At 51.0% G+C, this 27,999-nt stretch overlaps 7 protein-coding genes across 7 annotated transcripts; 5 read left to right on the top strand and 2 right to left on the bottom strand.

Moving 5' to 3' along the window:
• Positions 1 to 356: 356 nt before the first annotated feature.
• On the top strand, positions 357 to 8,225 carry ASPBRDRAFT_37382 (type I polyketide synthase). Its single transcript, XM_067623715.1, has 4 exons — positions 357 to 682; positions 749 to 1,535; positions 1,605 to 1,756; positions 1,833 to 8,225. The coding sequence occupies exons 1-4, from the start codon at positions 571 to 573 to the stop codon at positions 8,120 to 8,122; spliced, it is 7,341 nt and encodes a 2,446-aa protein (XP_067485428.1). The 5' UTR covers positions 357 to 570; the 3' UTR covers positions 8,123 to 8,225.
• A 770-nt stretch (positions 8,226 to 8,995) lies between these two features.
• On the top strand, positions 8,996 to 13,361 carry ASPBRDRAFT_202997 (uncharacterized protein; the record flags this gene model as incomplete). Its single annotated transcript, XM_067621656.1, has 2 exons — positions 8,996 to 9,263; positions 11,258 to 13,361. 2 exons carry the CDS (start codon positions 8,996 to 8,998, stop codon positions 13,285 to 13,287), a joined length of 2,298 nt encoding a protein of 765 aa, XP_067485429.1. The 3' UTR covers positions 13,288 to 13,361.
• A 1,328-nt stretch (positions 13,362 to 14,689) lies between these two features.
• On the bottom strand, positions 14,690 to 16,633 carry ASPBRDRAFT_167706 (uncharacterized protein). Its single transcript, XM_067619627.1, has 3 exons — positions 16,079 to 16,633; positions 15,874 to 16,027; positions 14,690 to 15,806 (listed from the first exon to the last, which is right to left on the bottom strand). The coding sequence occupies exons 1-3, from the start codon at positions 16,595 to 16,597 to the stop codon at positions 14,854 to 14,856; spliced, it is 1,626 nt and encodes a 541-aa protein (XP_067485430.1). The 5' UTR covers positions 16,598 to 16,633; the 3' UTR covers positions 14,690 to 14,853.
• Positions 16,634 to 20,663: 4,030 nt separating this feature from the next.
• ASPBRDRAFT_37386 (uncharacterized protein) lies at positions 20,664 to 21,318 on the top strand. The gene has a single exon (XM_067623716.1). It carries the CDS (start codon positions 20,735 to 20,737, stop codon positions 21,173 to 21,175), a length of 441 nt encoding a protein of 146 aa, XP_067485431.1. The 5' UTR covers positions 20,664 to 20,734; the 3' UTR covers positions 21,176 to 21,318.
• A 394-nt stretch (positions 21,319 to 21,712) lies between these two features.
• On the top strand, positions 21,713 to 22,959 carry ASPBRDRAFT_37387 (uncharacterized protein). The gene has a single exon (XM_067623717.1). It carries the CDS (start codon positions 21,741 to 21,743, stop codon positions 22,629 to 22,631), a length of 891 nt encoding a protein of 296 aa, XP_067485432.1. The 5' UTR covers positions 21,713 to 21,740; the 3' UTR covers positions 22,632 to 22,959.
• Positions 22,960 to 23,290: 331 nt separating this feature from the next.
• ASPBRDRAFT_191433 (ankyrin repeat domain-containing protein) lies at positions 23,291 to 24,224 on the top strand (the record flags this gene model as incomplete). The annotated part of the gene is made up of 2 exons (XM_067620367.1): positions 23,291 to 23,676; positions 23,747 to 24,224. The coding sequence occupies 2 exons, from the start codon at positions 23,291 to 23,293 to the stop codon at positions 24,222 to 24,224; spliced, it is 864 nt and encodes a 287-aa protein (XP_067485433.1).
• Positions 24,225 to 24,488: 264 nt separating this feature from the next.
• Positions 24,489 to 27,994, bottom strand: ASPBRDRAFT_61596 (uncharacterized protein). Its single transcript, XM_067628321.1, has 4 exons — positions 27,567 to 27,994; positions 27,363 to 27,503; positions 26,764 to 27,280; positions 24,489 to 26,693 (listed from the first exon to the last, which is right to left on the bottom strand). The coding sequence occupies exons 1-4, from the start codon at positions 27,890 to 27,892 to the stop codon at positions 24,738 to 24,740; spliced, it is 2,940 nt and encodes a 979-aa protein (XP_067485434.1). The 5' UTR covers positions 27,893 to 27,994; the 3' UTR covers positions 24,489 to 24,737.
• Between the last annotated feature and the right edge of the window lie 5 nt (positions 27,995 to 27,999).

Raw genomic sequence — 27,999 nt, forward strand, 5'->3', positions numbered from 1 at the left:
GCTGCAGACCTCCACGGCTGCAGTTCCCCGGAATTTGGTCTTTAGTCTTGATAGGCGGCTATCAATACCGCACCAGGTTGTTGTTTGATGTGACGGTCTTGCTAGCAGCATTACTAGCAAGGGTCCATACCAATCACTAACAGAGTTGCCCCCGCGTAATCCACCGGGAACGACATCCTGCAGGCCACACACCTCCTCATCCCTTCTGGTGTTTTCCTCCGTAAAGTACAGGCCTTATCGCTCAGAGTAAGTAAGCTATACGTAACGAGGCTGTCCAACGAGGTGACCAGATGAAGATACAATGGTGGAACCTGCCATCCTACACTGATACCGATGTTCTCCGGGTCTCACCCCCAGCCCATCAGGACATATCGGCGGCTGAAAATCACACGTAGAGCTCAGCCTTCAGGGAAGTTATCACATCCTGAGGCGACTAGAAACGAAGTTTAAAAATGATTTGCACATGTCAGCTGCGGGAGCCACCAGACGATCAATTCATAAAAGTAATGTACTGTCTGATAACCAATCTCCCACATATTCAAGATTCTCTTCCCATCTGTGCCTTTCACAATGCCAGCCTCTCCTTTACCTACTCCCGAGCAATTGGAAGCTGCGGCTTCTTCACATTCGACGCTGCGGTCGCCATCTCCACGGGCTCAGCCTATTGCGATATGTGGTATTGGTAGGTCCTTCTCCCTAACCGGTCACAAACGAAGGGTTTTAAGTTAATCCTTGGACTGTACTGTAGGCTGTCGACTGCCCGGCGGGGTTGACTCCAGCTCCCGATTCTGGGAGATGCTATGCCAGGGTCGCAGCGGACAATGTGAGGTGCCACAAGACCGGTTCGGTGTCGAAGCTTTCTACCATCCGCGGGGACTGGACCGGCCAGGCAGCATGAATATGCGCGGCGGGTATTTCCTGCAGGACCAGGACGTGCGGGAGTTTGACAACGAGTTCTTCGGCATCAACAACCTAGAAGCGACGTATATGGACCCACAACAGCGCAAGTTGCTTGAGGTCGTCTTCGAGAGCATGGAGGATGCCGGGGTGACTCTCGAGGCGGCCTCCGGCTCCAACACTGGCTGCTACGTTGGCAACTTCACCATGGATTTCCAGATCATGCAGGCCCGCGACCCAGAGTATTTCAACCGCTATAGTGCCACTGGCATGGGCACGACCATCCTCAGCAACCGCATCTCCCACGCCTTCAACCTCAAAGGCCCCAGCTTGGTCCTCGACACCGCTTGCTCCTCCTCCCTGTACTGTCTGCATCTCGCCTGTGTGGCCCTGGAGGATGGAGAGTGCGATGCTGCGGTTGTCGCCGGCGTGAATCTGGTGCTCTCCCCCGAACAGCATCTAGGCACGATGAAAACGGGAGTACTCTCCCCTTCGTCAACCTGCCACACGTTTGATATTTCGGCAGACGGATACGGGCGGGCGGACGGGGTGGGAGCTTTGTACCTCAAACGGCTCGACGATGCCTTGCGTGACGGAGACCCTGTGCGTTCTGTCATTCGAGGATCGGCCATCAACGCGTAAGTATTGAATCGCGCGGTGGGTGAAGTGAAGTCAAAGCTGTATTGACCATTGGTAACTAACTATAGTAACGGGCGGACTTCGGGCATCTCGTTGCCCATCGTGGACGGCCAAGCGGCCGTGATCCGCAAAGCTTACACCAAAGCAGGACTCGATCCCTCGGCTACCACGTATGTCGAATGCCACGGAACTGGCACAGCGGTGGGCGACGTAATTGAGGGTGAGCAGAACATCCTGAACATCCTCCCACCTCACATGAACACTTTCGTATCTGATGAGTCCCTCATTCTCTTCAGTTGAGAGTCTGTCGCACGTCTTCCGACGGCCAGCAACCTTACCGCTCCTGATCGGCTCAGCGAAAGCCAACGTCGGCCATTCCGAGGCGGCGAGTGGCATAACCAGTATCATCAAATGTACGCTGGCATTGGAGCATGGCGAGCTTCCGGGAACAGTTGGGCTACGACAACGAAACCCTAAATTGGCATTCCCGGGCATCGAAATTCCCGCTTCTTTGATGCCTTGGACCACCACAGCCGGCGAGGTACGACGGGCGAGTGTCAACTCATTTGGCTACGGGGGCGCTAATGCGCATGCCATTCTGGAAGATGCACAATTCCACTTGCCAGCTAACTATGGGGAGGCTGCTATGGCAGAAGCTGAGGGACCTCATCGTCTAGTCCTGCTTCCCATCTCCGCCGCCGATGCGGTCTCCTTCGATCACCGCGTCCGTGCCCTCAAGTCCCACCACTACCACAATGTCCGTATGGCTGATCTAGCCCATACGCTTGGCTCGCGCCGGTCACACATGAGCACCCGTGGTTATCTTCTCCCGGGACGCGATGAACCCCTTGCACAGAGGATCTCGGAAGCTCCTCTCCACACCGTTGTGACCGGTGGGAGCCACGCCTATCCCATTACGTTTGTCTTCACCGGTCAGGGAGCCCAGTGGCCCGGTATGGGTCGGGAGCTCTTCGAGGAGTTCGCCGTCTTCCGCAACACGATCCGTCAAATGGATGTGGTTCTGCAGCAGCTTCCGCAGGGACCATCCTGGACCCTGGAGGAGGCACTCCTGCGGGACGGCGAGACGGGTTCAATCTATGATCCTGTCCGCTCCCAGCCGGTCTGCACTGCCCTGCAGGTGGCGCTGGTCCAACTACTCGAATCCTGGGACATCTTCCCCGACAGTACGATAGGCCATTCTTCCGGAGAGATCGGAGCTGCGTTTGCCGCCGGTCTAGTCTCGTCCGCCGAGGCCATCACCATCGCCTACTATCGCGGGTATCTCGCAAGCAAGTCCCAGCATTCGACCTCCCAGCTCACGGGCGGGATGATCGCCGTAGGTCTCTCGCGGGAAGCCGCCGAGACGGAATTGTCGAAGCACGCTGGCTTGGTCAGTCGTCTGCAAGTGGCCTGCGTCAACTCCCCAGACAGTACCACCGTTTCCGGGGACGCCGACGCCGTCGACATCCTGGCGGAGCTTCTGGTGGAGAAGGGAATCTTCCACCGTAAGCTGTCCACGGGCGGAATAGCATATCACTCCTACCACATGCTCGCCCTCGGAGAGGAGTATCAATGCCTGCTCGAGGAGGCTTTCTCCTTGCTGGGGACTTCCCACCGCGTCCGTCGAATGGCCAAGTTCATTTCTACCGTGACGAGCGCGCAGGTCACAGCGGTAGATCCAGCGTACTGGCGATCCAACCTCGAGAGTCCGACCCTCTTCGCCCCGGCTGTAGAAGCTCTGCTTACGAAGAGTGGAGGCCAGGAGGAATGCTCCCACCTGATCGAGCTGGGGCCACACTCAACAATGCAGTTGCCCCTGAAGCAAATCCGCATGCACCTGCATCGGGACGAGCAGAGCATGCGCTACTCCTCGGCACTCAGGCGCCACGAAGACGGACTAGCTTGCGTGCTCGGCCTGGTAGGTTCGCTGTGGCTGCACGGCCACGATATCCCCTTCGATGTCGTCAATGGAATCTGCCTGGGCTCCGCCCATGGCGGCTATAAGACTGTGCAAGGCCTGCCCAACTATCCATGGCACTACCGAGGCATACTCTGGAACGAGTCCCGGCCCAGTAGGGAGTTCCGCGGCCGTCGCTATCCACGGCACGAGCTCCTAGGCTCGCTGATGCCCGGCGGGAATGGATTGGATCTTGTCTGGCGGAACGTCATCCGCGTTGAGGATGTCTCCTGGCTGAAGGACCATCGCCTCGAAAACACCCCTGTATTTCCGGCGGCTGGATACCTGGCCATGGCCATGGAGGCGATGCTGCAGGCGGCCGACATGAGTTGGTCCCAGAGTCCCTGCTTCCAGCTGGAAGACGTCCACATCTTCGCCGCGCTACCCCTGCCCGAGGAGAATTCGACCGCGTCCGCCGCTGTGGAGCTTTTTACCGTGCTTTCGCGCAAGATGCTGACCTACACCTCCGACTCCGCCACTGTCTGGGAGTTCAAGATCAGCTCCTACCGCGACGGTGTGCCGACTGCGCACGCCCGCGGATCCATCATGCTGGACACCACTATGGTTTCTGTAGTACCCCAAGTGGATGATCCCGCCGTACTTGAGGCCGCAGCCGCTGGTGATTGGTATGACCGGCTTCAGAAGGGCAGCCTCAACTACGGCCCCAGCTTCCGGTCCATTGAGGCGTTCCGTGTGCCCCGCGCCCGACGAAGCCAGTTCTGTCAAGCTATCATGCCCCTCAAGCAATCTCTTCCCGCTGATCACGAGCCTTATGCCATCCACCCCATCTCCATCGACGCCATGCTCCAGGCCTGCATTGTCGCAACCACCTCCGGCGTCTCCGCAGACCTCCGGGCCAAGGTCCCGACCCGCATTGCATTGGCCATGTTCAGTGTTCCCGATCTCGAACGGACGGCCGCGGAGCAAGAGAACGCTGTTTGTTCTGCCATAGCCCGGCGCACCGGGTTCGGTACTGCGGTTGCTAGTGCCGAGCTTACGTCGTCATTAACGGGGACGCTCTGTGGCATGCTGCATGAGGTACGGTTTGCCCCGTACGTCATCTCGGATAGATTCGAGGAGGAGGAGGAGAAAGCAGATCACCGCCGGCATCCCATGTGTCGTGTGGTCTGGCGGCCGGATGTGTACGGCCTGGGCTTGCCCCCCGCATCCCATATCTCCCAGGTCTTGGGGTGGGAGCAGACTGAATGTAGTGGGTCGCAAGAGGAGGAGGAGGAGGGACTAGGGAAACTTGGGGCGCTGCTCGAGTTGGTGGTGCATAAGAACCCTGGGCTACGGATACTGCAGGTGGGTGGTGAGAGCACGGGGCTCACTAAACGGTTTCTTGGTGCGCTGCAGGCCAAGAGTGACTTTCCGCGCTTTCGAACTTTTAGCGTGGCATCAGTTCTTAGTGACGATGATGATGATGGAAGCCCATTCATGTCGAAGACTCCCGTGGACTTGGACACTGGGGAGTCAAAGCCAAAGAGTGAAGGAGTATCAGCCCAGTTTCCGGCAGACGAAGAGTTTGACTTGATACTCCTGCCCACACATGCCGAGAAATATTTGTCCTTTCCGGAGAAGGAATCCCTGCTGCGCAGGCATTTGGCGCCTGACGGATTGGTGCTGGCACGTACAAGTAGGGAAATTGAGCTTCCGCATACCCTGACCGGCGAGGCGTGGCCCTGTGGCCCTACCAGTGGCACTAGTGCTGCGGAGACGAAGGGGATAGTTATCCTCGCGCAAACATCCGTTTCAAAGAGCAACTCCCTGCCACAGGCAAGCTATTTTGTTATCCACCAAGCACCAAGTCGCCTGTCAACGGCCCTGGTCGAGCATCTGTGCAGTGTCCACTCCCTGCCCACCCAGGTACTCAACTTCAACGATCTCTCCTCCAGCTCCATCCCCGCGGGTAGCATAGTGTTCTCGCTTCTCGAGTACGAGAAGCCAGTGCTGGCGACCGTGTCGCCCGAAGAGCTCTCCCGGATTAAGCTGTTGACTGATCACGCGGCGCGTGTTGTCTGGATCACCGGTGGTAATCCGCTCGAAGGGTTGAATCCCGACATGATGCTGGTCAACGGGCTGGCGCGTAGCCTGATGCTGGAACAGCCTGCCCTGCAATTCTTCACCTACCATGTTTCACAGCCAGCCAGCCTTGATGATGCGCAGACGGCCATCAACATTGCCGGAGTCCTCTTCCAGCAGGGTCTGGGACCACAGGACTTCGAGTTCTGCGAGTTCAACGGGGTTCCCTACGTGAGTCGGTTCGCACCGGACGAGACGCTGAATGCCAAATTTCGAAGCCAAAATGGAGCAGAGGAACGGAAGTTGAGAGAGGACAGGAGCCTAGACAATGTGCGCGCAACAGGTGGTGCACGGCTGTCAATTGAGCGTCCCGGTCAATTCGACACCATTTACTATCAACGTCTGGATGAGATCCATGATGAAGTTCAACGTACAACGACCACGACGGCGCTCGGCCCCACGGAGGTGCAATTGCAGGTACGGTCCGTTGGGCTTAACGTCAAGGACTTCAACGTGTTCGGAGGAAAGGTCGACACGGAGAATGCGACCACCTGTTCAGAGTACACGGGCGTCGTTGAAAGGGTGGGCGCCGAGGTGGTGCGCGTTCAGGTTGGGGACCGTGTGGTGGTAATGGCACCTTCGCACTTCCAAACCTGTCAGGTCGTGCCTGAATGGGCGTGTGCGCGTCTGCAGGACGACGAGGATGAGCACACCCTATCTTGCATTGCTCACGCCACCGCACTCTACGCACTACATCATCGCGCAAACCTGCAGCCGGGTGAGTCGGTCCTGATTCATTCCGCCGCTGATGGAGTCGGACTGGCAGCCATCCAGGTCGCCCAATGCGCCGGTGCCACTGTCTTGGCCACCGTCTCCAGCGATGCTCAAAAGGCTCACCTCATAGCCCACTGCCACCTTCCGGAGAACCACATCTTCAGCTGCGAGGGCACTACCTTTCTCCCCGCGGTCTTGGCCGCGACACATGGCCGCGGCGTGGACGTCGTCCTCAATTCGCTGACTGGCGACCAGCTGCACGCCAGTTGGAGGGTGTGCGCCTCGTTCGGACGGTTCATCGAGATTGGCAATGTAGACCTGAGCAATAGCGGCAAGCTGGAGATGAGGCCTTTCCTGAACAATGTTACCTTCACCGCGATTAACCTCAGCCACCTATACAACAACCCTAATACCGCTCTGCGGCGGACCTGGTCCAGCCTGCTGGACGATGTCCTTTGTTTGCACCGTGCTGGGTTGATTAACACCTCTGCGTCGCCGACAGAAGTATTCGACATCACTCAGCTCCCGCAAGCCCTCCGCCGCTTCTCCAGTCCCGAGCGGATAGGCGAAATAGTCATCAGTCTGGAAGATCCCACCGCTGTCCTCCCCATGCAGCCTGCGCGTCATAATGCTCGCTTTTACCCCCATAAATCCTACATCCTCGTAGGCTGTCTTGGCGGCCTGGGACGTAGTATCTCTCGGTGGATGGTGCGTCGTGGGGCGCGCCAGCTGGTCTTCCTCGGCCGCTCCGGCACTTCCAAGCCCGCCGCGCGTGCCCTGGTCGAGGAGCTCCAGTCCCAGGGGGTGCACTGTACCGTCATCCAGGGGGATGTGCGCAATCTCAGCGCCGTCGAGCGGCTCATGACTGCCGCACGCTATCCCATTGGCGGCGTCATTCAGGCAGCCATGGGCGTCGACGCCGCATTGTTCAGCCAGATGACGACCCAAGCGTGGCATGCTGCTATTGACCCCAAGGTCCACGGGACCTGGAATCTGCATCGCGCTCTACAGAACACCACCACGCCAGGTAGCCCCATCACCAGCCTGGATTTCTTCCTTTCGATAAGCTCCATCTCCGGCAGCGTGGGGTCGGCCGCTGAGGCGAATTACTGTGCGGCCAACCATTTCCTGGACGCGTTTGCCCGGTACCAGCGCGCGCAGGGCTTCCCGGCGATGGCCTTGGGGTTGGGAATGGTCACCGAGTTAGGGTTTCTGCACGACCATCCCGAGATTGCCACCATGTTGGCGCGAAAAGGAGTGAGACCAATTAGGGAGGAGGAAGTGTTGCAGTTAGTTGATGCCGCTATTTTCAATGCGATCGCAGATGTCAGCAATATGCCAGCATCAAATGATCCTCTCTCCAAGGCCCACCTGCTCACCGGCCTCGAAACCGACCCCCTGTGCCCAACGTCAACACCTATCTCCACCGACCCTCGTGCCATTCTTCTCAGCCTGGCTGCCACCACCACCACCGTCGACAAACCCAGCCAATCTAAACACAATTCAAACGAGAGCAGAACATTCCCGAATTTGCCTACGGAGATCATGACCGCGATTAAAAATTGTATTTCCCTATCCGATGCCGTTCTTACCCATATCGCTGCCCGCTTCGGCAGTCTGGTCCTCATGGCCGTGTCAGAAGTGGACACATCTCGCCCACTCGCCAAATACGGGATGGACAGTATGCTGGCTGCCGAGTTCCGGAACTGGGTGTTTGGGGCATTCCGTGTGGATGTACCATTCCTGATGCTGTTGGGGAAGAGTTGTACGCTTCGCGGGGTTGGGGAGATGGTTTCCGGGGAGGTGGCTGCGAGGTTGGCTGCGGCGATTTGAGCAGAAGAGGACTTTGATGATCACCATCGGCCTCGTTATGTAGGATTTTTTTCCTGTCTTCGGATCATAACTGCAGAGGTTTCCACAGTTCTTTTCAGATAGAAAGATCCCTTCATTCAGACAAGCCTCTTCTTCACTATCAATCTAGATCATAGTTCTCTAAGCCGATAGATGAGACACGGTTCGTTATAATGCAGTCAACCACCGAGTGTCAATTAGGATTAGTGCGAATTCTAGGACGGGGCCATACTCCCTAGAATCGCTCCTGAACAGGAAATTAGGGCCGTTATGGATAGATCCTCCGAAAGCGAAATTCAAATCGGATCGGAGCAACCGGTGTTGTTGCCGATTTGCCGAGCCCGGAAATGCCCCTATAATGATCACGTTTTTGTTTTATCTTGAGAGCCTCGAATGATCTTCAGCCCTGAGACCCTCGGACCCTGAGACCCTGATCAGCAGAGCTCAGTCCCTTCCAAAACCAGAGACACCAAACAGCATGCACTTCGCGTCTCTGCCACATTGCATAAATGTCTCCGATTAACTCTGCAATGGCTGCAACAAGCTTCGCTAAGGCCGAACCATCAATTGTCAGTGGGGCCCACATGAACTTACCCGAAACTGGAAGACTTCCCTTTCATCGCTCATTTTCCTTAAGGGGTTACTAGTGGAAAGCTACTTGCTAGTACCAACGATAATGGTAGACTATGCCAGTATAGGGTCTGAGAAGGACCGTAAAATATTGCCGGGGCCAACGACACAGAGATTTCTCTCTCCCTCGTTGTGAAGGTGCGTCGTCTGTGTCTGTTGAGCCTCAGAGTTTCTTTTCCTGTCTTTCCTTTCTCCTTCCTGTTTGTGTTTGCACTTCAGCTCACGATGGATTTCATTCCCTGCTCGTTCGACGCCTTTATCGATAATTTCTTGGCGTGCTACCGACCCTGCTACTCCGACTATCTCCAGCAGTTGGTCAGCAACGGGACCTGTGGTACCAACTACACCACATTAGCCGCCAGCACCCACCGCTCCGATCTCAAGTGCATCTGCGAGAATGCTAATGGGGTCTCGAATAACTGGACGACGCAGGCCCTGGAGTGCACGTACTCTTCGTGTAACGGGACGTTCAACTACACCCGGTGGGCGGACAGTATGTGGAGCTACGATAATATGTGTTATTACGCTTCAGGTACATATCTTCCAATAATGATTTCCCTTCTACCCCTTCTTCTTCCCTTTACCTCCAAAGCTTTCCGTCTTGGTACTGGTAGCGAGTAGTAGCTGACTTGCGAGCGAAAGGCACGGCGGGCTACAAAACGTGCTCCTCCTCGGCGGCATCCAAGACAGTATCCACTGCTGGACTGGTGACTGGACTATTGGTGCTGAGTCAGGTATTATTGCTTTGAACAGGAGAGCAAAAGAAAGACAGTGAGCTGGGTTGCTAGTGCCTCTGTAACGGGAAAGGATGGTTGAGCTGCAGGAAAGCACTGCGCGAATAGGAACTTTGAATAATCCTTTGGCTTCGGGAAACCCCAGTCACTATGATCTTCTCTATTCCCCCCACAGTCTATTTCATTTGGGTTAGGTCGGTTGCGACACCTACTATTGCGGACATATTGGGCGGCACGCTGCTATCCCTGGGTTGGTAACTGCTGGTGCGCTATCGATCTTGCGCCTGATATGGACTCAATAAAGGGGTCCGTTCAGAGAAAGAAAGGAAACTAGGGTGTGGAGAAGATTTCCGGTGAACCGGCCGGTAAGAGCCTAGACATAGTTTGCAATCATGCCTAAAGTCCGAACACCATAAGCCCTCAAGCATACAGTTCATGGCCATCATGTGGGCAATGTCTCCGCACCAGCTGGCCCTTTCGTTCCTATGCTGGAGGCACGAGACTGATTAGCATCACATCGTAGAACCTATGAATGATACCTATCATCGTGTATCACGTCAAGTTGCTGGCCTTGCCTAGGGCTGCCTCGATGAGAGTGCATATCGGTCGGCGACTAGAATGGTAGTTGGGGAATGTTTAGTTCACGCAGTGTCATGAGTAACCCGAATGCCCGCACGTAGCTCGTCGGGGACCTATATCTTCCTGGGACTCCTCCCAATGAAGCTGCCGTATCTACATCCGAAGTGAGGCTGTGAATACTCTTCCTTGACTGGGCAACGAGAAGCGCTTGATATTTCTCGCAATTACTAGAGCTGCAGGCCTAAGATTTGGGGTTGTAGTAACCAACCAATCACAACCGATTCTTCTTATGAATCGCTTCCTTCGATAACTATGGCGTGATCTTGTTCGGAATCAGGTTCCCGCATGTCTATGGCAACATGCGTGGATACCATATGCATGTCTTGTACCAGTTCTTTCGAATCCACGTAGTAGTTAGATACTTAAATCTGAGCTTGGAAGTAGCATTACATCTGTCTCCCATGCAGAACATGTCCGGCGTTTTTGGCAGATTTAGATCTAGTATACGAATTATGAGTATGTTCGAGACCTTCGAAGTCAAATTTCCCTTCGAAATCAGCTCCTTTTCCCTTCTGTGATATTGTACAAGAGGGGTAGGATCAGTAACCAGTTTAGGCAACCTAAAGCTGCACGAACCCCTCTGGTCATAGCCTTACAAGGTCAAGTCTTTCGCAGCCTTGTCAGTTTCTGCCCAAGGCTATGTAGTTGAACGCGCAGATCTTCTGGGTTGATCCTCCTTTATTTATAAGAGGCGTGCAGATGATAGGCTATGCTGCGGACAGAGCTGAGTGAGGGATAGACAATGCAGCTAAAGGTTGGCATATATCTGAAGGTGGGGGCAGTTGACGTGTTTCATTCCATGCACAAACTTCAGGCCCGACCCGTTCGCCGATCAAATGGTCCCCGATCACATCACCATACATTGAACCCTACGTAGATAAGCACCATTATAGCTGCATGCGCGAGCCCCTCCTCCCATGAAGATCATGCCCGAAAAGAGGTTCTACTACTGATACCAATGACTCCGAACGAGATGTTTTATCAATATAACAAAGCTACCACGGTTCTCCGCACTCATGGCTGAGGTGCGAACCCATCGCATCTCCATGACCACACAACATGTTCAGGATGCTTTCTTGGACTATCCACCTTATTCTCATTCATCTTCTTCTAGTATCCAGCGTACAAGCATTCAATACAGTCCATACAAATTGCACGCTTCCACCCCAGCATGCCAACTTCGTGACGGCCCCCAACACCCGCGGCACCTTGCAAATCCTCTGGTCGTCCCTTTTCACCATCCTCGCCTGCACCTGGACTGTGCTCCATCTCAACATCCCCAAAAATGAACCGAAACCGAAGATAAAGAACTTCAAGGAATGGTTAAAATGGATGGTTGACAAGTATCAACATCCAATCAAATGGTTTCTTCTTACGGTGCTTGCCCCGGAAGTCTCCTTCGCCAAATATTGGGATGATCAAGTCCGGGCCCATTCCTTGTTTTATCACTACGAGAATGTGTTCAAAGAGAAGAACTGGACGAGGACTCATGTTCTGTTTGCTAATATGGGAGGGTTTGCGCTACGATACACTCCCAATGAGGAGGATGAATCGTGTTCAAACAATGAGATTCAATCTGATACGAATAATGAGGAACAATCTGATGCGAACAATGAGATTCAATCTCATTCGGACAATGGGGAACAACTTGGTTCGAACAATGAGAATCAATCTGATTCGGACAATGGGGAACTACCTGGTTCGAACAATGAGAAACAGAGTACGGAAACCCGAAATGACATCGATCCCGATAACGCCGACCCTGCAGATCATGAGACGTCGGTACAAGCTGACTCGAATGAATTGCAAGGAATCACTTCGACGCTCTCCCATGCGAGAGAAGAAAAGGGCAAGCAAGCAACCGTCACCAAGGATCCTGCACAGAAGTCCGAAGTCTACTATCTGACGGCTCACGAGGCTTTCAAACTTCTCTGCACCACAAAGACCTCTATATCAGGGTTAGAGAATGTATCCATGGAAGAAATCAACGATCGGTCCAAAACGGACGCATTCATGCGGATCCTCGCCATCGGACAGATTCTTTGGGTTGTTGTTCAAATCCTATCGCGAGCAATATATGGTCTGGCTGTGACCCAGCTGGAAGTCACCGTGGTGGCTTTTGCGGTGTGTGCGGTGGGAATGTATATCGTCAACAATGGGAAGCCCAAGGGGGTCAATCTTCCGATTTTGTTCGACTATGCTGGGTCGAAGCAAGAGCTGATAAATGAGCTCGAAGACGCTCAATTTCCTGAATATGATGAGAAGCACAGGAAGTGGAAGTTCTACAAGTGCAAGTACTGCAACGAAGGGGGCGGCAAAGGGACAGAAGCTCGCGGAGATACTGAGAAGAGGGGCGTCAAGATGCTTACTGCAGTTATAAAAGGGGTACGAGTGTTGCTTGAATCCGACCTGGAACCAGGAGATCCAGTAGGCAATGGTTTCATCATTGACTCCGAACACCCCGATGACACTAGCGATATGGTCACCGATATGGCCATGTTTATCGGCAGTATGGTCTTTGGGGGCATTCACCTCATAGCCTGGGACTTTCAGTTCCCCACCAAGGTGGAGAGATATCTCTGGTGGGCAGCCGCATTGTGGTGTACCGTTTGCGTTGTGGCGTGCACATTGCTCTTCTTCACGCTGCTCGGACTTGATGAAGTCGAAGATGCCCTGAAAGGCTGGTTATACGGATCTGACCATTCTTCACCTGAAGATATCGATCCCGGAGACCCTGCCCCCGCGGTCTCGAGCGCCAGCCTTGTGCAAGTCTCTTCAAGCCCCAACACAGATGGCGACGCCGGGCCTGATCCCAGCTCAAATGAGGCCGCTCTTCAAGACTCGGAGAAATCAACACCCCTACCTTTGAACTCTATCAGAGATGAAGAATCCCAAGCTTCATCGCCACACCACCGGAGATCAACCCGTGCGATTGCAGTCCAGGCCCTGAGGGTCTTCTTCCAGGTCATACGACCTCTTGTGACTGCGCTTTTCTATTTTGTTGCAATCTTGCTAATCCCATTCACGGTTGCTTATGTTGTGGCAAGATTGTTCATTATTGTTGAGATGTTTAGGACACTGGCTTTCCTTCCTACCCGGGCTTATGTTGCTACTTGGTCGTCGGAAATCCCTAATATTGGTTGAAAAATATGCGTCGATGCGATCTTTCATGCGTTATATATGCTCTATTAACTTAATGACCACAAGAAATAGCGAAGATTGGATGTTTAGAATATCGTACTCTAGCACTCTTTCCGGCCCATTCTCCTTACTAATCTCCGAATATCGGACTGTAACGTGAACAATATACGTTCATCCTGTGGTTGGTCATACTCAGTGGCTTTCGAAAGAGCTTTGATTGAAATCTAACGTCAACTTGAGTCGTTCGCCAAGGATATTCACTGCCGCTAAGATGAAGGTCGCGAGGAAGATCTAGGATGGCTGTAAGTGAGAGGGCTTGTTTATCCAGGAACTGTAGCATATATGAAATGGACATGACAGGCAGCAGACTATGAAGGTGTTGTTATTTCGATGATGTACTCCTCAGGAGGTGAATTGGCATCCACCAGAGGTCAATCTTTCGGAGTATTCTTCTGTCTTCCTCCGGGCTGAGTGTCTCTGTTGTTAAGCTAGACTTGACGCATATCGTCCCATTCTTTGCATTGCCCGAGGCTCCCGTTCGGAGCCCAAGCTCTCTATCTCGCTCCGAAGCCATGGATTGATAACATGGTAGTCGAAGAAAATAGATAGGATGAAATGGCACTACTGCTGGCTTCTGGATTCTCTGATATACAAACAGCGTGGCTACTACATGCAGCCGAAAACTCAATCGTCCACTCTTTTCCCTTTCCATGGCGCCAGCAAACACGGATCACGGCCGTGTTCGGCCAGCAAGTCTGGCAACAGCTTACACAGATTACCCAAAGAAGGTATACAAACCGGTCTATACCCTGGATACTTACTTCCTGTTGCACAAGATCTGTGTGACTTCTCGTGTTGTACCAAAAATCTCCGTTCTTTGTTCGACTTCCCCACCCACGCCTCATCTCGCGTCCTGGGCTCTCATAAACTCGTCATATGCGCGATATACTTTTTGGATTCCACACGTGTGGCTATATGACCAATGAGAGTTATGTACTGACTCTACTAGAGGGTTTTACTTCCACTGCATCTTATTTGAATGGTTGGGGCGTGGTGTCGACTGCTCTTCCCGGCTTCACGCGGTCTATGCCCTGAGGAGTGCTGCAATACTCCTCCTCCCTCTCGCTACAGAATTAGTGACTTTATCGACATGATTATTCAGTGGCCATTAGCCAGAGGAAGCTAATGACGAAAGATAAAGTAGCACACTCGCAGAAGGTAGACCATGTATGGGCATGACTTACTGGTCAAGGGGCAGAATGCTTAGATAATTTTGCTCGTAGCCAATTCCGGACAAAAGCCCAAGACTCTGTCCAGCATGATGTCCTTTTCATCTTCGTATACTTTTTCATCACAGAATAGCTTACAGCAATTTGATAAGTTCTTAGGAATAAATTCGAAAGTCGTTGGGCTTTATCGTAGCAGCCCTCTATAGTGCATCTAGTCATAATTTTTATGTACAAGTCATCAATCCATATCTAAAGCATCACATCACGCCAGCATAATGTTCAAATCAAGACTTCCAGTCCCAGACTTCCAAGTCCAACGACATAACATCTATTCATCTTCTTACGGTGCAGCATCCTCCTTACTGACCCGATGGCCCTGGTTAGCCTTCCGATCCGACGCCAGCGTCTGCGCAAACTTGCTTCTCTCGCGAATCTGCGGGCCCTTCCAGTAGAAGATATAGATGGGCAACACCACCAAACAAGAAAGGCAAGCCAAGATAGTAGTAGCATACTCAACATGCCACTTACTACCGATATTCTCATACATGGGAGTGGTATACATAGCGGCAATACCTGCCAGCAGATCCCGACAGAAGGCATTTCCGCCGGTCGCAGAAGCAGAGTACACACCGTACGCAGCGACCATGTAATCAACGGAGGAGAGGTAGATAGCGTAGTTGGCAATACCGACCAGGGTGGAGAAGATCATGGATGCAATCCACGGAACACCGTACTCTTGTCCTAGCGATGTCCAAGCGAAGCCAAATAAACCTATCGGTTCGAGCAAGGCGAGATAAAGAAGCCACTTCAGTCTCCGCTCGGCAGGGAGTGCATCGTCTCCCTTTGCGTCGCGGATTTTCTGGTCTCGCCAGAACCATGGGAAGTATGAGAAGTACGCAATCACGTAGCCGATGTTGATCGGGATGACGGCCCACGCTTGGGCGAGGATACCGAAGCCCCAACCCTCTTCGTATACGATGGAGAAACTCTCGAGGAAGGTGAAGATGAGGGAGTCGGAGAATCCGGAGAGCAGGGAGAGGCAGAGGACGATGGGCTCGCGGAGGAACATGTAGAAGGGACGGATCCAGATCTTGCCGGCTTCTTTGAGGGAGATGCGAGGGCTTTTGAGCTCGTTGGGTCCGTAGATGTTCGGGTCTTCGCCGGTTTCGCGGCGGCGCTTGGCTTCGCGGTCCATGATGATTGTGGAGCGGCTTTCGGGGACGAAGAGGAGGATTACCTCGACAACGAAGCCGAAGATGAGCATGATCCAGAAGAACCATTGCCATTCAAGGTCTATGAGATGCAGAGTTAGTGGTTGTGAATGATTGATGGCTGACAGTTGAAGGTGACGGGAACGTACAGCGCTCAATAGGTCCACCGATCACACCTCCGATACTTGTTCCGATGCATGATGACAAGACGATGAAAGCCAGAGGGAACTGTTGGTCTTCGGCTTCGTAAAGATCTGCAATTAGACCCAAGGTGACACTACCGCCAGCGGTTGAAATACCACCCTACACTATGTCAGCACAAGTCACCTCATGTCCTAGGTACAAAGGACTGACCAATCCACGAGCAACAACAATCGTCCCCCAATTAGGCGCCAAGGCAGCTGGAATCTGCCAGATATTGATCAAGAACATGGAAAGCTGGAGAATGGGCCAGCGACCAAATTCTTCACTCCATGGCGCCCACAGCTCACATCCAATAGAATAGGTGATCAAGTAAATCATCTGCCCCGTTCGGGCTTCCTGCTCCCCGATATTGAAAGCCTCTGACAACGGCTTCACAGCATTGGGAAATACAGAGGTGTTAAAGTTCATTGATATTTGCACGCATGCTATGGCGGCAAGGTACGACCATTTCTTCCATCTGGGCCAGCAGTAGGCCAGCTTATCGTAACAGTCGCTCTCCTTCAGCTCGCGTCTACCGTCTGAGCGTATGGATCCGGCCTCTTTCTCTGCGGCTCCAGTGAGCCCAAATGCGGGGACCATACCATCCCCGCTATCCTGGCTCTCTTTGCCCTTATCGGAAAAGGAACTGCGAGATGACTGGATCTGGGGTTGTTCTTCGTGGGGATACATAGTGTGATATCATCTATCACACAGGAACAGGCAAAGATAAGAACTATACCTCTCTTAGAGTGGTCTGACACGACTAGATCCCCTGCCGGGTCGTCCGATAGATATACCATCCTACTCGATCATTCATTTTGTGGATGTTGTCATACTGGAGCAGTTCGTTTCCAAACCGGATTTGGGACTTTGGGGTTGCAGTGGGGCGGGCCGGGCAGATCCACCGGTGGATCTTCGCCGGGGAGAAACTTCATATGCGCCCAATCAGGGCATCGGCACTCGACTCACGATGCACCCTCGGGCACACTTGTGATTTGTCTCAATGGCTTCCGGAGTTCCGGCTGCTCCATACCGATGCACCTAACTCGGAGTAAAACACTGCCCCGATATCCACTGCGAGCACAGAGCACCCGATATGATGTCATCGGCGCTGGTGCTGCATTGTAAGAACGTGTACCTTTGCCACATATCCACACATCCACACATCCTTCTTGGTGCATTCACCACTCATATTGAGCCTGTTGCCTAGCAGATTATCGTTGTACCTCGGTCTCTCTCGGTACACATAAGGAACCAGCATCACCGAAATGAGGTACCATGCATTATGACGCTGTTCGCGTCCCCTTCTGTCTGATAAGGTCTTTTCGGATAAATTTTCCTTCATATGCTGTTGTCCGTAGTCTTATTCGATCAGTGGCTTGCTTATTCAACTGCCTTCCAGCTGGGATGATGTCACACTGCCTCTGCCTTCAATGGGTGACAGGCACTATACCCACTCTTACTAAAGGTTATTGACAACACCAGCACATATTATTCATCACTAGGGCAACCTGTATTCAGATGAATAACATTCCCTACGACATGTCGTTGGATCAAGCAGCTAGGACCCCTATGATCGAGACTGTTAATATTGGCTTCTAGCATGTTCTATTTAGATCCATCAATCTTGGGACGGTCTTCTACAAGACTTCTAGGCTCGAGGAATGACTGTATACATTTTCCAAGCCATGAACCGGATCAAAGTAGGGTCAATCACCTCGCATACTTCTAGATCTTCTATCTTCGCAGTATACAAAAAGCAATATATACCGATTAGCAGTATCAAGGACAGGAGGAACTGCATCGAAAGATCTGAGAAAGCAGAGAAAGGGTTTCCTCTCCGCTCTTTTCTCGAAGTTTAACATTTCCAATGTCGACAAGGACCTGATTGGCATCCGTATATCAGGGTGTCCAACAATTAGGGATCATATCCCTATCTCGTACCCTCCACACGCAAAGATCTCCTGATCATGCCTCTTCGCAATCACTTCCCCGTTGTCGTCACAAACTACGCATGTGCCAATCATCATTTCGAATATTAGAAAGCCGGGCAAGTAAGTCTGTCTGGACCGATCGAGGCGAGTCGGGAGGTTTCCTAAACCGGTCCTCTTCCGCCACGAGTGGAGTTAAGCTCTCAGGTCCCGAGCCACGCAAACCGCAAAGTTTAATCGATTGGTCAACCGCAACTAGAAAGTTTTAGGCACTGATATCACCGTAGATAACGGAACAGGAGTGGGCGAATTGCACTGCATTGGCTGCACTCTGGATCCCAACTATATTTGAGTGAATCTTTCTACATTTGCAAAAATTCTTCTGAATGTGATTACGCAGGTGTCGCGTGCGCATATAAAGGAAGCGAATCCGTCTCTGTTATGCGGAGACGCTGAAGAATCTTCATATGTTTGGGAGTACAGATATGTACACTTTTTCTTGTAATGTTTATTAGAGCGAATGATTCTTTCTATTCCTTGCGCGAAGTGGTTTCTTCAACGCACTTGCCCAGGTCATGTCCAAGCGGACGCCTCCAGACCTCGGGATAGTTGGAAGAATCACGAATAGAAGTCCTGAGGAAATGAAAGCGACCAAAGCTCGTTAACGCCAAGATTAGTAGATTACTAAATGTGGGGTAATACATGACAGCATCGACGCTTGCAGAACTTATGTAGGAATAGAAGGTACATGTTATGAAAATGATTTAGATTCAGTCTGCCCAGGGGTAACCGACGACGGTCCGTAGCTACACAGGTGGTGGGTTCAGAAATCAGTGGGTCTGGTCCAGATCAGATATACTCTGCCAGTGAATAAGCTTCTCCTGTGATCTAATCGCTTTAGAATTAGCATTGACTACCCTGAAGCTGGATCGGCTTTCTATATCTTCCAACCCTACATTTAAAGAACGTAAGGAAATCCTTGGTATTTGCAACATTTAAGGTATCGAGGATCTTTAATGGATTATCCTCTATTTCTTCTCTTATTCTGTTTTCCTTACCTAGTATCAAATAGTTGATTATTGCGGTTAATTCAGTATTAGGTCACGTGGACAACTCACTATGCAGATTTCTCTGAATCTATCTAATCTGATTTTCCAGCTCCAGCCTGACACTGCTGTACTATTTCCTGAGCCTACCGCATGCTCATGCCCTTGAAGTGACAGTTCCTTTCATGCACAGTAGTGTGGCTAATCTCAACTGTCAAATATTCCCACGTGTCCGAACCTCCAGTGTCGCGGAAACAATATCCGTACCTCAGCCGACCTCAATCTCACGTCTCACCACATCACCCATAATCAATCACCCATCCACCAAAGCCACCAAAGCCACCATCTCACAACAAGGTCCAGTAACAGACAGCTACTACCAATTATGTCTCCGCATGTTTTCCAGTATCAATTTACCCTTCAGCCTCTTTTCCTCGCTAACGGCCTCGACATTCTTCTTTGCCCCGCTTCCGCTGCGCAATCGCCGTGCATGTCTCTGCAGGACCTCGGCACAGGAACAATCCACAGGATGATGTAGGCATTGTATTTCTGATCAAAAAGCTCAGGTGATGTTGCAGACTCTGGAAATTTTTTGAGAGGGGTGGGCCTGGGGGGCTTGGCAATAAGGATTAGACGGCGCTCGATGCAACTTCCATCACCAGGCACACCCACAAGAAGTCATTACCGTCGTGAGATTGTACAGGATATGCGGAGCCCCAATACATGCTAGCCACTACTAGGATATTCTTAGTTGATAATAATCAGTCAAAAATGGTAATGGTAAGAATGTCATAGATTGTTAGGTCACTATTTACAAGGCAGTATCATCAATTGATAATATCCAGGTCCATTTCTAGCTAAAAGAGAAATAAAAAAGGGCCTTTGTTGTGAGAATGATATGCCAGAAGTCCAATTGTTGGCGCTGCTGGTATGGAGCGGGTGCACGGGTCGCTAGCCCGCTAGCTCAGGCGTTTTTCTTCTTTTCTTTCTTCCATGGACACACAGCCTAAGTAGGAAAAATTTTGGAGACCCTCCGGACCATCGTACAGGCAATGCGACTGACAATACCTCGGGACGATTATTGCAGTCAACTCAAAGGCGCTCAACAGAGTCGAAGCGAGAGTTTGAGTTTGAGACATCAATCTAATGCTCCACATCTCCACAATCTCACCGTCGGCCACAGCCGACGAAATTGCGCATTGAACAGGTCCAATATTCCACGAGACCCGACCGTTAAGTTGCCGAATGAGTGTCTATTACCATGAAGTTCATTGTTCTCATTAAGTGCTTTAATTTTGACGTAATAGAATCCATGGCTTTGTCTTAGTAGTCTCGTGTATATTGGGTTTTTAGGTGATCCCGGCCCCCAAGTCACCAGATTGAGGGTCATAATATCGATACCACCTTTGGTTGTCGGACGTTGCGTGAAAGAACCCTACTCTGCACACCTCCTACTAGTTCGGAACAAGCTTCAGATACTGTACACTCAAGACATTGTGGCTGTCCTAAGTGGCGCGCAGGGCGCAAGATGAATCCACTGTACCCGCTTCCTACACAGTTTTGGCCCCTTTTGGCCCCTTTGGCCCCCAATCTCCTCGCTAAGCCTTCCCGATGCCCCATACTAACTGGGGGCGGTGCCCAATTTGCAGCGGCATTCGAGATCAGCTGAATCATGAGTAACGCTCTGATAGAGGAGTAATATGCAGAAAGAGATCTATAAAACGGGGTACATCCTCTGCGTTGTCCTCATGAACAGTTATCTACAGTCCTTTGAGAAACCTTCTTTCTTGCAAACCAATCTCCTACTTCCCTCAATTATTCAAGCCACAGCAAGAGACACAACAGCCACCATGAAGACCACCCAGCTCATCCCATCCATCCTCCTTTCCCTCATCCCCACCCTCGCTCTCGCCGATGATATTCCCTCAGGCGCCGAGCTCTGCGTAGGCCAAGGTGCCGGCAGCTGCCAATTCGGTGCATACCAGCTCCAACCTACCGACACGTGCGAAGACCTGCAGAAGAACGCCGCTTATATTTTCGACCACGCATGCAACATTATCGGCCATGTCGAGAACTTCGCTGAGGGAGACGCCATTGACTCGCAGCTGCCGTATACGGTGGATGTAAAGAACATTGTCGGCGGTCCCTCGTGTTCGATCAAGTACGAAATTGCTTATAGCGATGGGTTGTACGGATATGGCATGCCCTCGGGTGGCGTTTGGGGCAGCTGTTCGGAGAGTGGTCATCAGTGCAACTGGTACCGCGTGGCATTCGCTTGTCCGGGATTTTAAAAGTTAGGGGTCTGAGTGGGTTACATAGGAAGGATTTTATGTTAGTAGGCGATATGAAGGGTGAGGATTAACCTGCCTAGTCTGGACTGGTCAATTTCCTTGTGCAGTCAGTCATGTATATAATTTTGAGGCAATGATACGAGTGAGGTCTTATGATAAGGTTGCTAGTGCTCCTTTCTTTTCTACTATATCACCAGATAGAGCCTTCGATAGTAGTCACTGTGAGAGGCTCATACTATTGCTGATACCGGGGGTTGACTAAAGTAATCCTCCGTCAAAAGTTCAACATTCTGATAGTGGTCAACGGAAGGTGCTACAACAGACTGTTTTCATACTCAGTCAATTACCTGGCATTTTTTTCGGATATCTCGAATTATCTTTCTGATGTGACACTACTTTAATAACGACTTTATGATATCTCGTTTCTTTTCATAAAACCTCCGAATGGGGAAACCGCCACATGATCAAAATGATAGACACGTGGTGCTGTTTACCCCGCTCATTTTCCATTCAATCTTCTCCTTCTTTCTCAATATTACGTCCATCCACTCCTGCTCTACTCACCATGTGGGAACCGGTCGCTATTCCCTATCAAAGCTCCCATACTTTGCCTACGCCTCTACCTACAATAGACGAAATCCGCGCTTGCACCAATGTTCTGGGGGAAACCAGTGCCTCTAAGGTGGTGGCAGTCAACAACGATATCGTTGTGAAATATGGACGTCGTGTGGAGACCTGGGAAGGCCAGGCACTGATCTATCTTGAACGAAATGTTCCAGAAGTCCCGGCTCCTCGCTTATATGCGATGTACTATGATGCGGAGCAGCTTTTCTTAATCATGCAACGCGTTCATGGAGTTCCACTCAATTCCCTGTGGCCGTCGCTAGTGCCCTCTGAAAAGGATGAGATCATCACCAAACTTCAACATGCAGTTGATACAATGAGGAAGGCAGAATGTCCATGGCCTGACTTCTTTGGGGGCTTAGATCAGGGTCCTATACATCACGGCCTCTTCTATAGCCGACATGGTGGTAATATTCGGGGATACCTCGGGCCTTTTTCCAATGAATCGGCCTTCGTTGCAGGCCTTCTCGGGAACTATAGAGCCTGGATTGAACACGATAAACACCCCGACTATAAAACCCGGTTCTATGAGAAATATCTGCCTCGTATTCTTCAAGGACACCGGCCGACACTAACACATGGGCACATTCAGCAGAGGAATATCGTGGTTGCGGAGAATCAAGACAATCGAGGTGGACGGTCATTTGACGTCGTGCTTGTCGATTGGGAGAACGCTGGTTGGTTGCCGGACTTCTGGGAATCCTTCTGTGCTTCTTATCCCCTACAATTCTATTGGGATGAAGACTGGGCCTGGCGGGTTGGGGATTTTATTCCGTTCTGGCCTGCTGAGATGGCCTTGATGCACCAGATTGAGAGGGAGTTTGGCTATTGAAGTACGTTGATATGCTTGGAACCAAAGAGATGTCCTTCCCCTCCGTGGACGCGGGGAGGCGTTGTGATGGGTGTCGCTCTTGATGCTAGTCTATATACTTTTTTTATATGCTGTTGGGTGGGTGGACGCTTCTCTGTATGCAACCGCGGTGTGCTTCTGGCACTGTTCAGGGTGCTGCTGGCCTGGGTGCTGGCAGGGGGCTGTGCTGCACATTGTGGATCTGTTCTTGCCGAATATTTTTTTTTTAATATTTAGATAGGTGAGAAGAGTGTAGCGCTTATTCATGGAAGAGTATGTCATCCAATGGATTTTTGTGTGTCCTGATAAATATGAAATATGATCATAGATAGATCAAATGGGTCAGGCCAGATGACACTAGTCCCAAATACAAAACCATATATCAAAGTATATCAAATAGCTGGTTAACCTAACTCAATCCAGTTGACAGTAGTCAAAGGGGAACAACCCATTAACCTAGATAGAGAATAAGTAGGTCTTGCTATAGGCAGTGACTGAATTGAATGGTGTCAATGCCGAGACGCAGGGTTCCCCTCAATGATGACTTAAAAGAAAGAACTTAGTTACCTCTCCCTCGCCGCCTGTTGCTGAGTACTGATGTCCCCAAATAGCAAGTCCCACAGTTCCTCTTCCTGCGCGCCATGGACGTCCTATCTCCCCCAGAATACCCTCCGGTCCAGCCGAGCGAATATCCTCCAATTCCAACTCGAACACCATCAGCGACTCTTGAGAAATCGCATGCTTCATGCGTCAGTGGTGATATCCACACATTCCGGGAGATTCTTGACTCACAAAGTTCTTCATCGGAGGGCTTTGACATATGTGACTTCTCTGCGATCATGATCGAAGCCACCAAACTAGATGCTGTACCGTTCATTAGAGAGCTTCTTGATCGCGGATTGCCCATGGATCCACTCTATGCATTGGAGGCCGTCAAACTGCGGGGAAAGAATGCTTTGGAAGTGTACCTTCAAGATGGATGGGACATCAACCAGCCCATAAGCGAGCTGAAACCTGCCGTACTTGGGTAAGTAATACTCGTCCCAATCATTTCCATCGCCGTACACTGGTGATAAAACGTTATAACATTTCATCAGCTATGCAATTGCAGATGAGGAGATGACAGCTTGGCTCCTGGATCATGGAGCGGATCCCAATCGACGCAGTGTTATTGAACTCACCCCACTGTCCTTGGCTGTGGAGAGCGCTCCAATATCGGTCATCCAGCTTATGCTCCGTCGCGGTGGAGATGCTCGAAAAGGCCAACTCCTCCATCACGCAATCGACCGGTATTCAGATAACATTGCCGTCTTACGACTTTTCATTGAACATGGGGCGGATGTCAATGCAACGATGTACGAAGATCATTATCCTTCTCGGGCGCTATTCGGCTTTATGGGTCTTGGAACGCCCCTGCACAAAGCAGCTGAACTCGGCAAAGTGGATGTAGTTCGATACTTGGTCAGCGAAGGTGCCAACTTGAGTATCAGAGATGCAAATGGTCGCACGGCTCTGGAGTATGCACGAATGTTATATCAGTGGGAAGTCATCCAGGCACTCGAGAAAGGGGATTAGCTTGTTTTTTCTATATTCATGGTACGTGCTGTTGTGTATTTGTTGATTCGAAGATAAAGATAATAATAATAGAAATAAAACAAAGAATTTGGAAAAAGAGATGCGATGTATTGATTCAAACTGGTTACATTCAGTATGTGGTGGTTTGGGCGAACCTCAGCTACCAACCGTAAAACAACCAGATGCATGTGGGCTACTCGAAGACAGATAGGCAGTCGCACGGTACTCTAGATAGCCTGACTCGTGCTGTAGCACCTCGCTCCAGACTATCGTTAGCATCTTGAATCTTTCAACACCTAGTATCAGGTATAATTCTGACGTTATCGATTCTTCACCACCCAGTGATACAGACGGACAAAACGCATGTCGAGCAAACCTATCATCAAGCTGTAGGAACTACATTTGGGGTCATCCAAATGTGATAGCACTGACATAGAACGAGAGGCTATATGGCAAATGATGGAATTCAAAGTCAAGTCACGACATACTACCTCAAGAAAGCTATGTTCAACTTCAACTTTCATCCGTAGGGCTAGTTTCCGAATGAACCCCTGAGCTAACATTTTCTAACCTTCTCCTCTTCGTTGAAGGCCACTCTGCTTCTCTCTGGATTCTCCTATACCTCTGCGTCTGGTCCCGTAACTCCTTCAAGTCCTGATATTCCTCATCTAGCTCTTTATAAAAACTGAGGTATTTCTCAAATTTGGCATTGATATCGCCCACTTCATCTTCGTTCAGGTCGAAGCGCCGAGGCCCGGAGTCGAGGGGTCTGTATGGAATGGGCTGCTTCCCGAGCAGTGCATTTTTAAACCAAGTGTCATCGACTCGGAATATCCAGTCATCACAATCGTCGCAAATCTCGTCTTCTTCATTGTCCAGTGCACCGGCGCAGATATGGCAGCAACTGTGGAAGCCCCCCCGATCTTTGCATTTGCATTTCTCTTCCGCAATCGCTCGCCAGTATCGCACCTCTTTGGTGACGACTTTGTAGATGACAAAAACCCGCCTGGCGACGTTTGTAAATATGTATCCGGGTTCCTGCCAGGGATAATGATTGCGTAGAAAGAGATTATCAAAGCTTGTTCCGGGTCGTAATGACCCTTGGCGCACAGGAGGGTCGCACTTGAGCTCTTCAATCCATTCCACATAGTCAAATTTGTGCGAAGAAATACCATACGAATTTTCGATATTCCACCGTGTTCCCTCTTTATTCTTTCCCAGCTCCCGAAAGTTCGGGACCCGGTGGATCCGCGAGGTGTGGTAGACATCATAGTTCTCAAAAGTGTTCTTCAGTGCCATGCCTAGCGTTTCCCGCGTGGGTAGAACGGGTGGTCCATCCGTGAAAAAGATGCATGCTGAGCTCAATTTTCGTCCAGACTCGTGCTTGTGGCCATGTCCATTGACCAAAACACCCCCGTCGGAAGAGACATGGAGGTCTCCGAAATCATAAGGCTGCAGTGATGATGATGATGATGATGATGATGATGATGATGATGATGATGATGATGATTGCGCCAAATGGATCTGATCGAATGAGATCGAGGTGTGCAGGAATGGTTCCTGTGGCTCAAGTTCCCCCTTTTTGAATTTGCTATAGATGTAATGGACGATGTCTCTTGAGATTGCGTCGCTCTCCTCAGAATAAACCAGAGATCCAAAGCCGACTATTCTCAGACACATTCTTCGGATGGCAGCGAGGAGGATATGTCTCGTATCCCCTGCACGAAGCCGAGTGACAACGTTCTTCAGTGCTCCGATTTCACATTCAGTTCCTACCGATGGCGGCTTTGAAGAGACTCGCCGGCGGCTGTACATCGAGGCCGTCACGAGTTGGTCAAATGCGTCTTCAGCAACGGCGATCACAGTTAGTTCCCGGACTTGCGCCCACTTTGGCAGTAGAAATGAAGCATAGGTCACAGCGGCGTAGAATTTGAGTTGATCAAACTGATATGATCGTGATATCCGAGAGCGTCCCGTCCACGCTTCCTCCATCATACTCAGGCAAGCCCCGCTGAGGGATAGTGGGATCTCTTGCAACTTTTTGATGATTTGTCGGGCGAGGACTTTTCTAACTTGCTCTTCAGTTGACTGAAGCATAGTCATCACGTTGTCTCTTGTCACGAAGAAGCACCGATAGTGACTCTCCACAAAGGTTGCATGTCGGACGATTCCGTGTTTGCTGTCCAGCGCTTCAAAGGACGCGATACCCTGACGATAGCTATCCTGCATACTCCGGTGGTCCTGATCTAGTGTACCGGGATGAGCGGTTGTTAACGTGGATATAATATCAGTATCTGCGTGAACGATGCTTGCACAATCATTTTGGCCTGATGCCACAGTCCTGAGCTGGCTCAATATGTCTTCACGATAGATGTCGCGAGCCCATTCAAAAATATAATCCACAATCAGCAAAAGTTGCAATGCCCCAGATTGAGATGTTATAGAGCCACTCCATAAATCGAAAATCCTCTGCGAGCGAATTAGCCTTCAACATATTGACACTTAGGACTGTGAAGTGAAATAGCCAGGTGAAACGAACGTATTCAGTAGTACCAACTGTTCCAGGTTTGTTGGCCGCATCATCATACACAGATGCCGCACAGACACGCCAGTCCTCTCCCTTATTCATCAGTAACCAGACGAGCGGATCCATCTTCTGCCTTGCATGCGGTTCAGACAATTTCTTCAGCGTTTCCTGCGTGCGCAACAAGGTCCGCACTGGAAACGCAGATTGCAATTGAACCGAATTCCAATCAGCATCCGCTGCCTTTGCTGATTTGGCCTCCAGAAGAAGAAAGGGGAACAGTAACGAGTCTCCTTCCTCATTGAGCGGAGGCTCCCCCAGGCACTCATGAACAAGCACATCTTGGTCATCTTCCGGTTCGGCGATACAGGCTCTGTCGTTCAAGAGGTTCTCAATGTTCCGGGTCTGTCGAAGCCCATACACTGCATCCGGTTTCGTCGCTCTCGGTAGTTCTTTCTCGACAGCCGATTCATGATGTACTTTTTCATCTTCGCGGTGACCGAATATCCGATTCAGCCCGACAGCTTCCATGCTACGTGAAACCCATTCGTTAGTGCTGGGGGGAGAAAATAGCGCATTTTGCCTTCTTAGTATAGTAAGTAAGTGTAACTCACAAATCACCATGTCTAAAGTCTCTGGAACAGCGACATGGTTCTCGCTTCCTTTGCCGAATGCGCAGGGCTTCTGCCTTGGCCGAGTTACCTTCACTCGTGGCTTCGATTTCCGAGCGCCATACTCGCTTTCGACAAAACTTGCTGAAGCAAACATGAGCCTTTTTCTTTCTCCCTTCTTATCACTGCATTGTGGAATAATCTTACCATACAACTTCCGAAGTCAATCTTGCCAAGGCATAAGGCTCACAAGCAAACCGCCAGGTTGATTCATTCCGTCTCACACAGCGTTTCGCCCGCTCCGAGAGTTCCTCGGCGTGGTTCTTGATATCTGCAGTCCATGGCGCATCTTCAATCGCCATGGCCCGGGCCGCATAGGTGTCAAATTGTGTCTTTCCTAGCTCGTGGACTGCGTTGAAGGTGGACAGGTGGCCATCGGGCCATTCACGGTTCGGTACCTCGCCGCAAAACTCAATTCTGTATTTCCGGCGAAGTTTCTCAACCTTCTTCCGTTCTTGGGGTGTGAAGGGCATGGCGAGGTTATAGATTTGATATTTGTATAATCTGATGCAGGATGGCTGAAGAGAATCGTCGGTGGTATACTACCAGTCTTTTATGAAGTGACGAGATCTGCTGGCCT

This window comes from Aspergillus brasiliensis, assembly GCF_001889945.1.
Source record: "Aspergillus brasiliensis CBS 101740 unplaced genomic scaffold ASPBRscaffold_1, whole genome shotgun sequence".
In the NCBI taxonomy this organism is placed as follows: Eukaryota; Fungi; Ascomycota; class Eurotiomycetes; order Eurotiales; family Aspergillaceae; genus Aspergillus; species Aspergillus brasiliensis.

Bases quoted from the DNA above. Each gene is read 5' to 3' on its own strand.
- ASPBRDRAFT_37387 (XM_067623717.1), top strand. From the start codon at position 21,741: ATGTGGGAACCGGTCGCTATTCCCTATCAAAGCTCCCATACTTTGCCT.
- ASPBRDRAFT_61596 (XM_067628321.1), bottom strand. From the start codon at position 27,892: ATGCCCTTCACACCCCAAGAACGGAAGAAGGTTGAGAAACTTCGCCGG. The intron at 27,504-27,566 runs GTAAGATTATTC...TGTTTGCTTCAG, and splicing joins TTGACTTCGGAAGTTGTATG to CAAGTTTTGTCGAAAGCGAG. The intron at 26,694-26,763 runs GTTCGTTTCACC...ATTCGCTCGCAG, and splicing joins CAGTTGGTACTACTGAATAC to AGGATTTTCGATTTATGGAG.
- ASPBRDRAFT_37382 (XM_067623715.1), top strand. From the start codon at position 571: ATGCCAGCCTCTCCTTTACCTACTCCCGAGCAATTGGAAGCTGCGGCT. The intron at 683-748 runs GTAGGTCCTTCT...ACTGTACTGTAG, and splicing joins TATTGCGATATGTGGTATTG to GCTGTCGACTGCCCGGCGGG. The intron at 1,536-1,604 runs GTAAGTATTGAA...AACTAACTATAG, and splicing joins CGAGGATCGGCCATCAACGC to TAACGGGCGGACTTCGGGCA.
- ASPBRDRAFT_167706 (XM_067619627.1), bottom strand. From the start codon at position 16,597: ATGTATCCCCACGAAGAACAACCCCAGATCCAGTCATCTCGCAGTTCC. The intron at 16,028-16,078 runs GTCAGTCCTTTG...GACATAGTGTAG, and splicing joins TTGTTGTTGCTCGTGGATTG to GGTGGTATTTCAACCGCTGG. The intron at 15,807-15,873 runs GTACGTTCCCGT...TGCATCTCATAG, and splicing joins CGGTGGACCTATTGAGCGCT to ACCTTGAATGGCAATGGTTC.
- ASPBRDRAFT_37386 (XM_067623716.1), top strand. From the start codon at position 20,735: ATGAAGACCACCCAGCTCATCCCATCCATCCTCCTTTCCCTCATCCCC.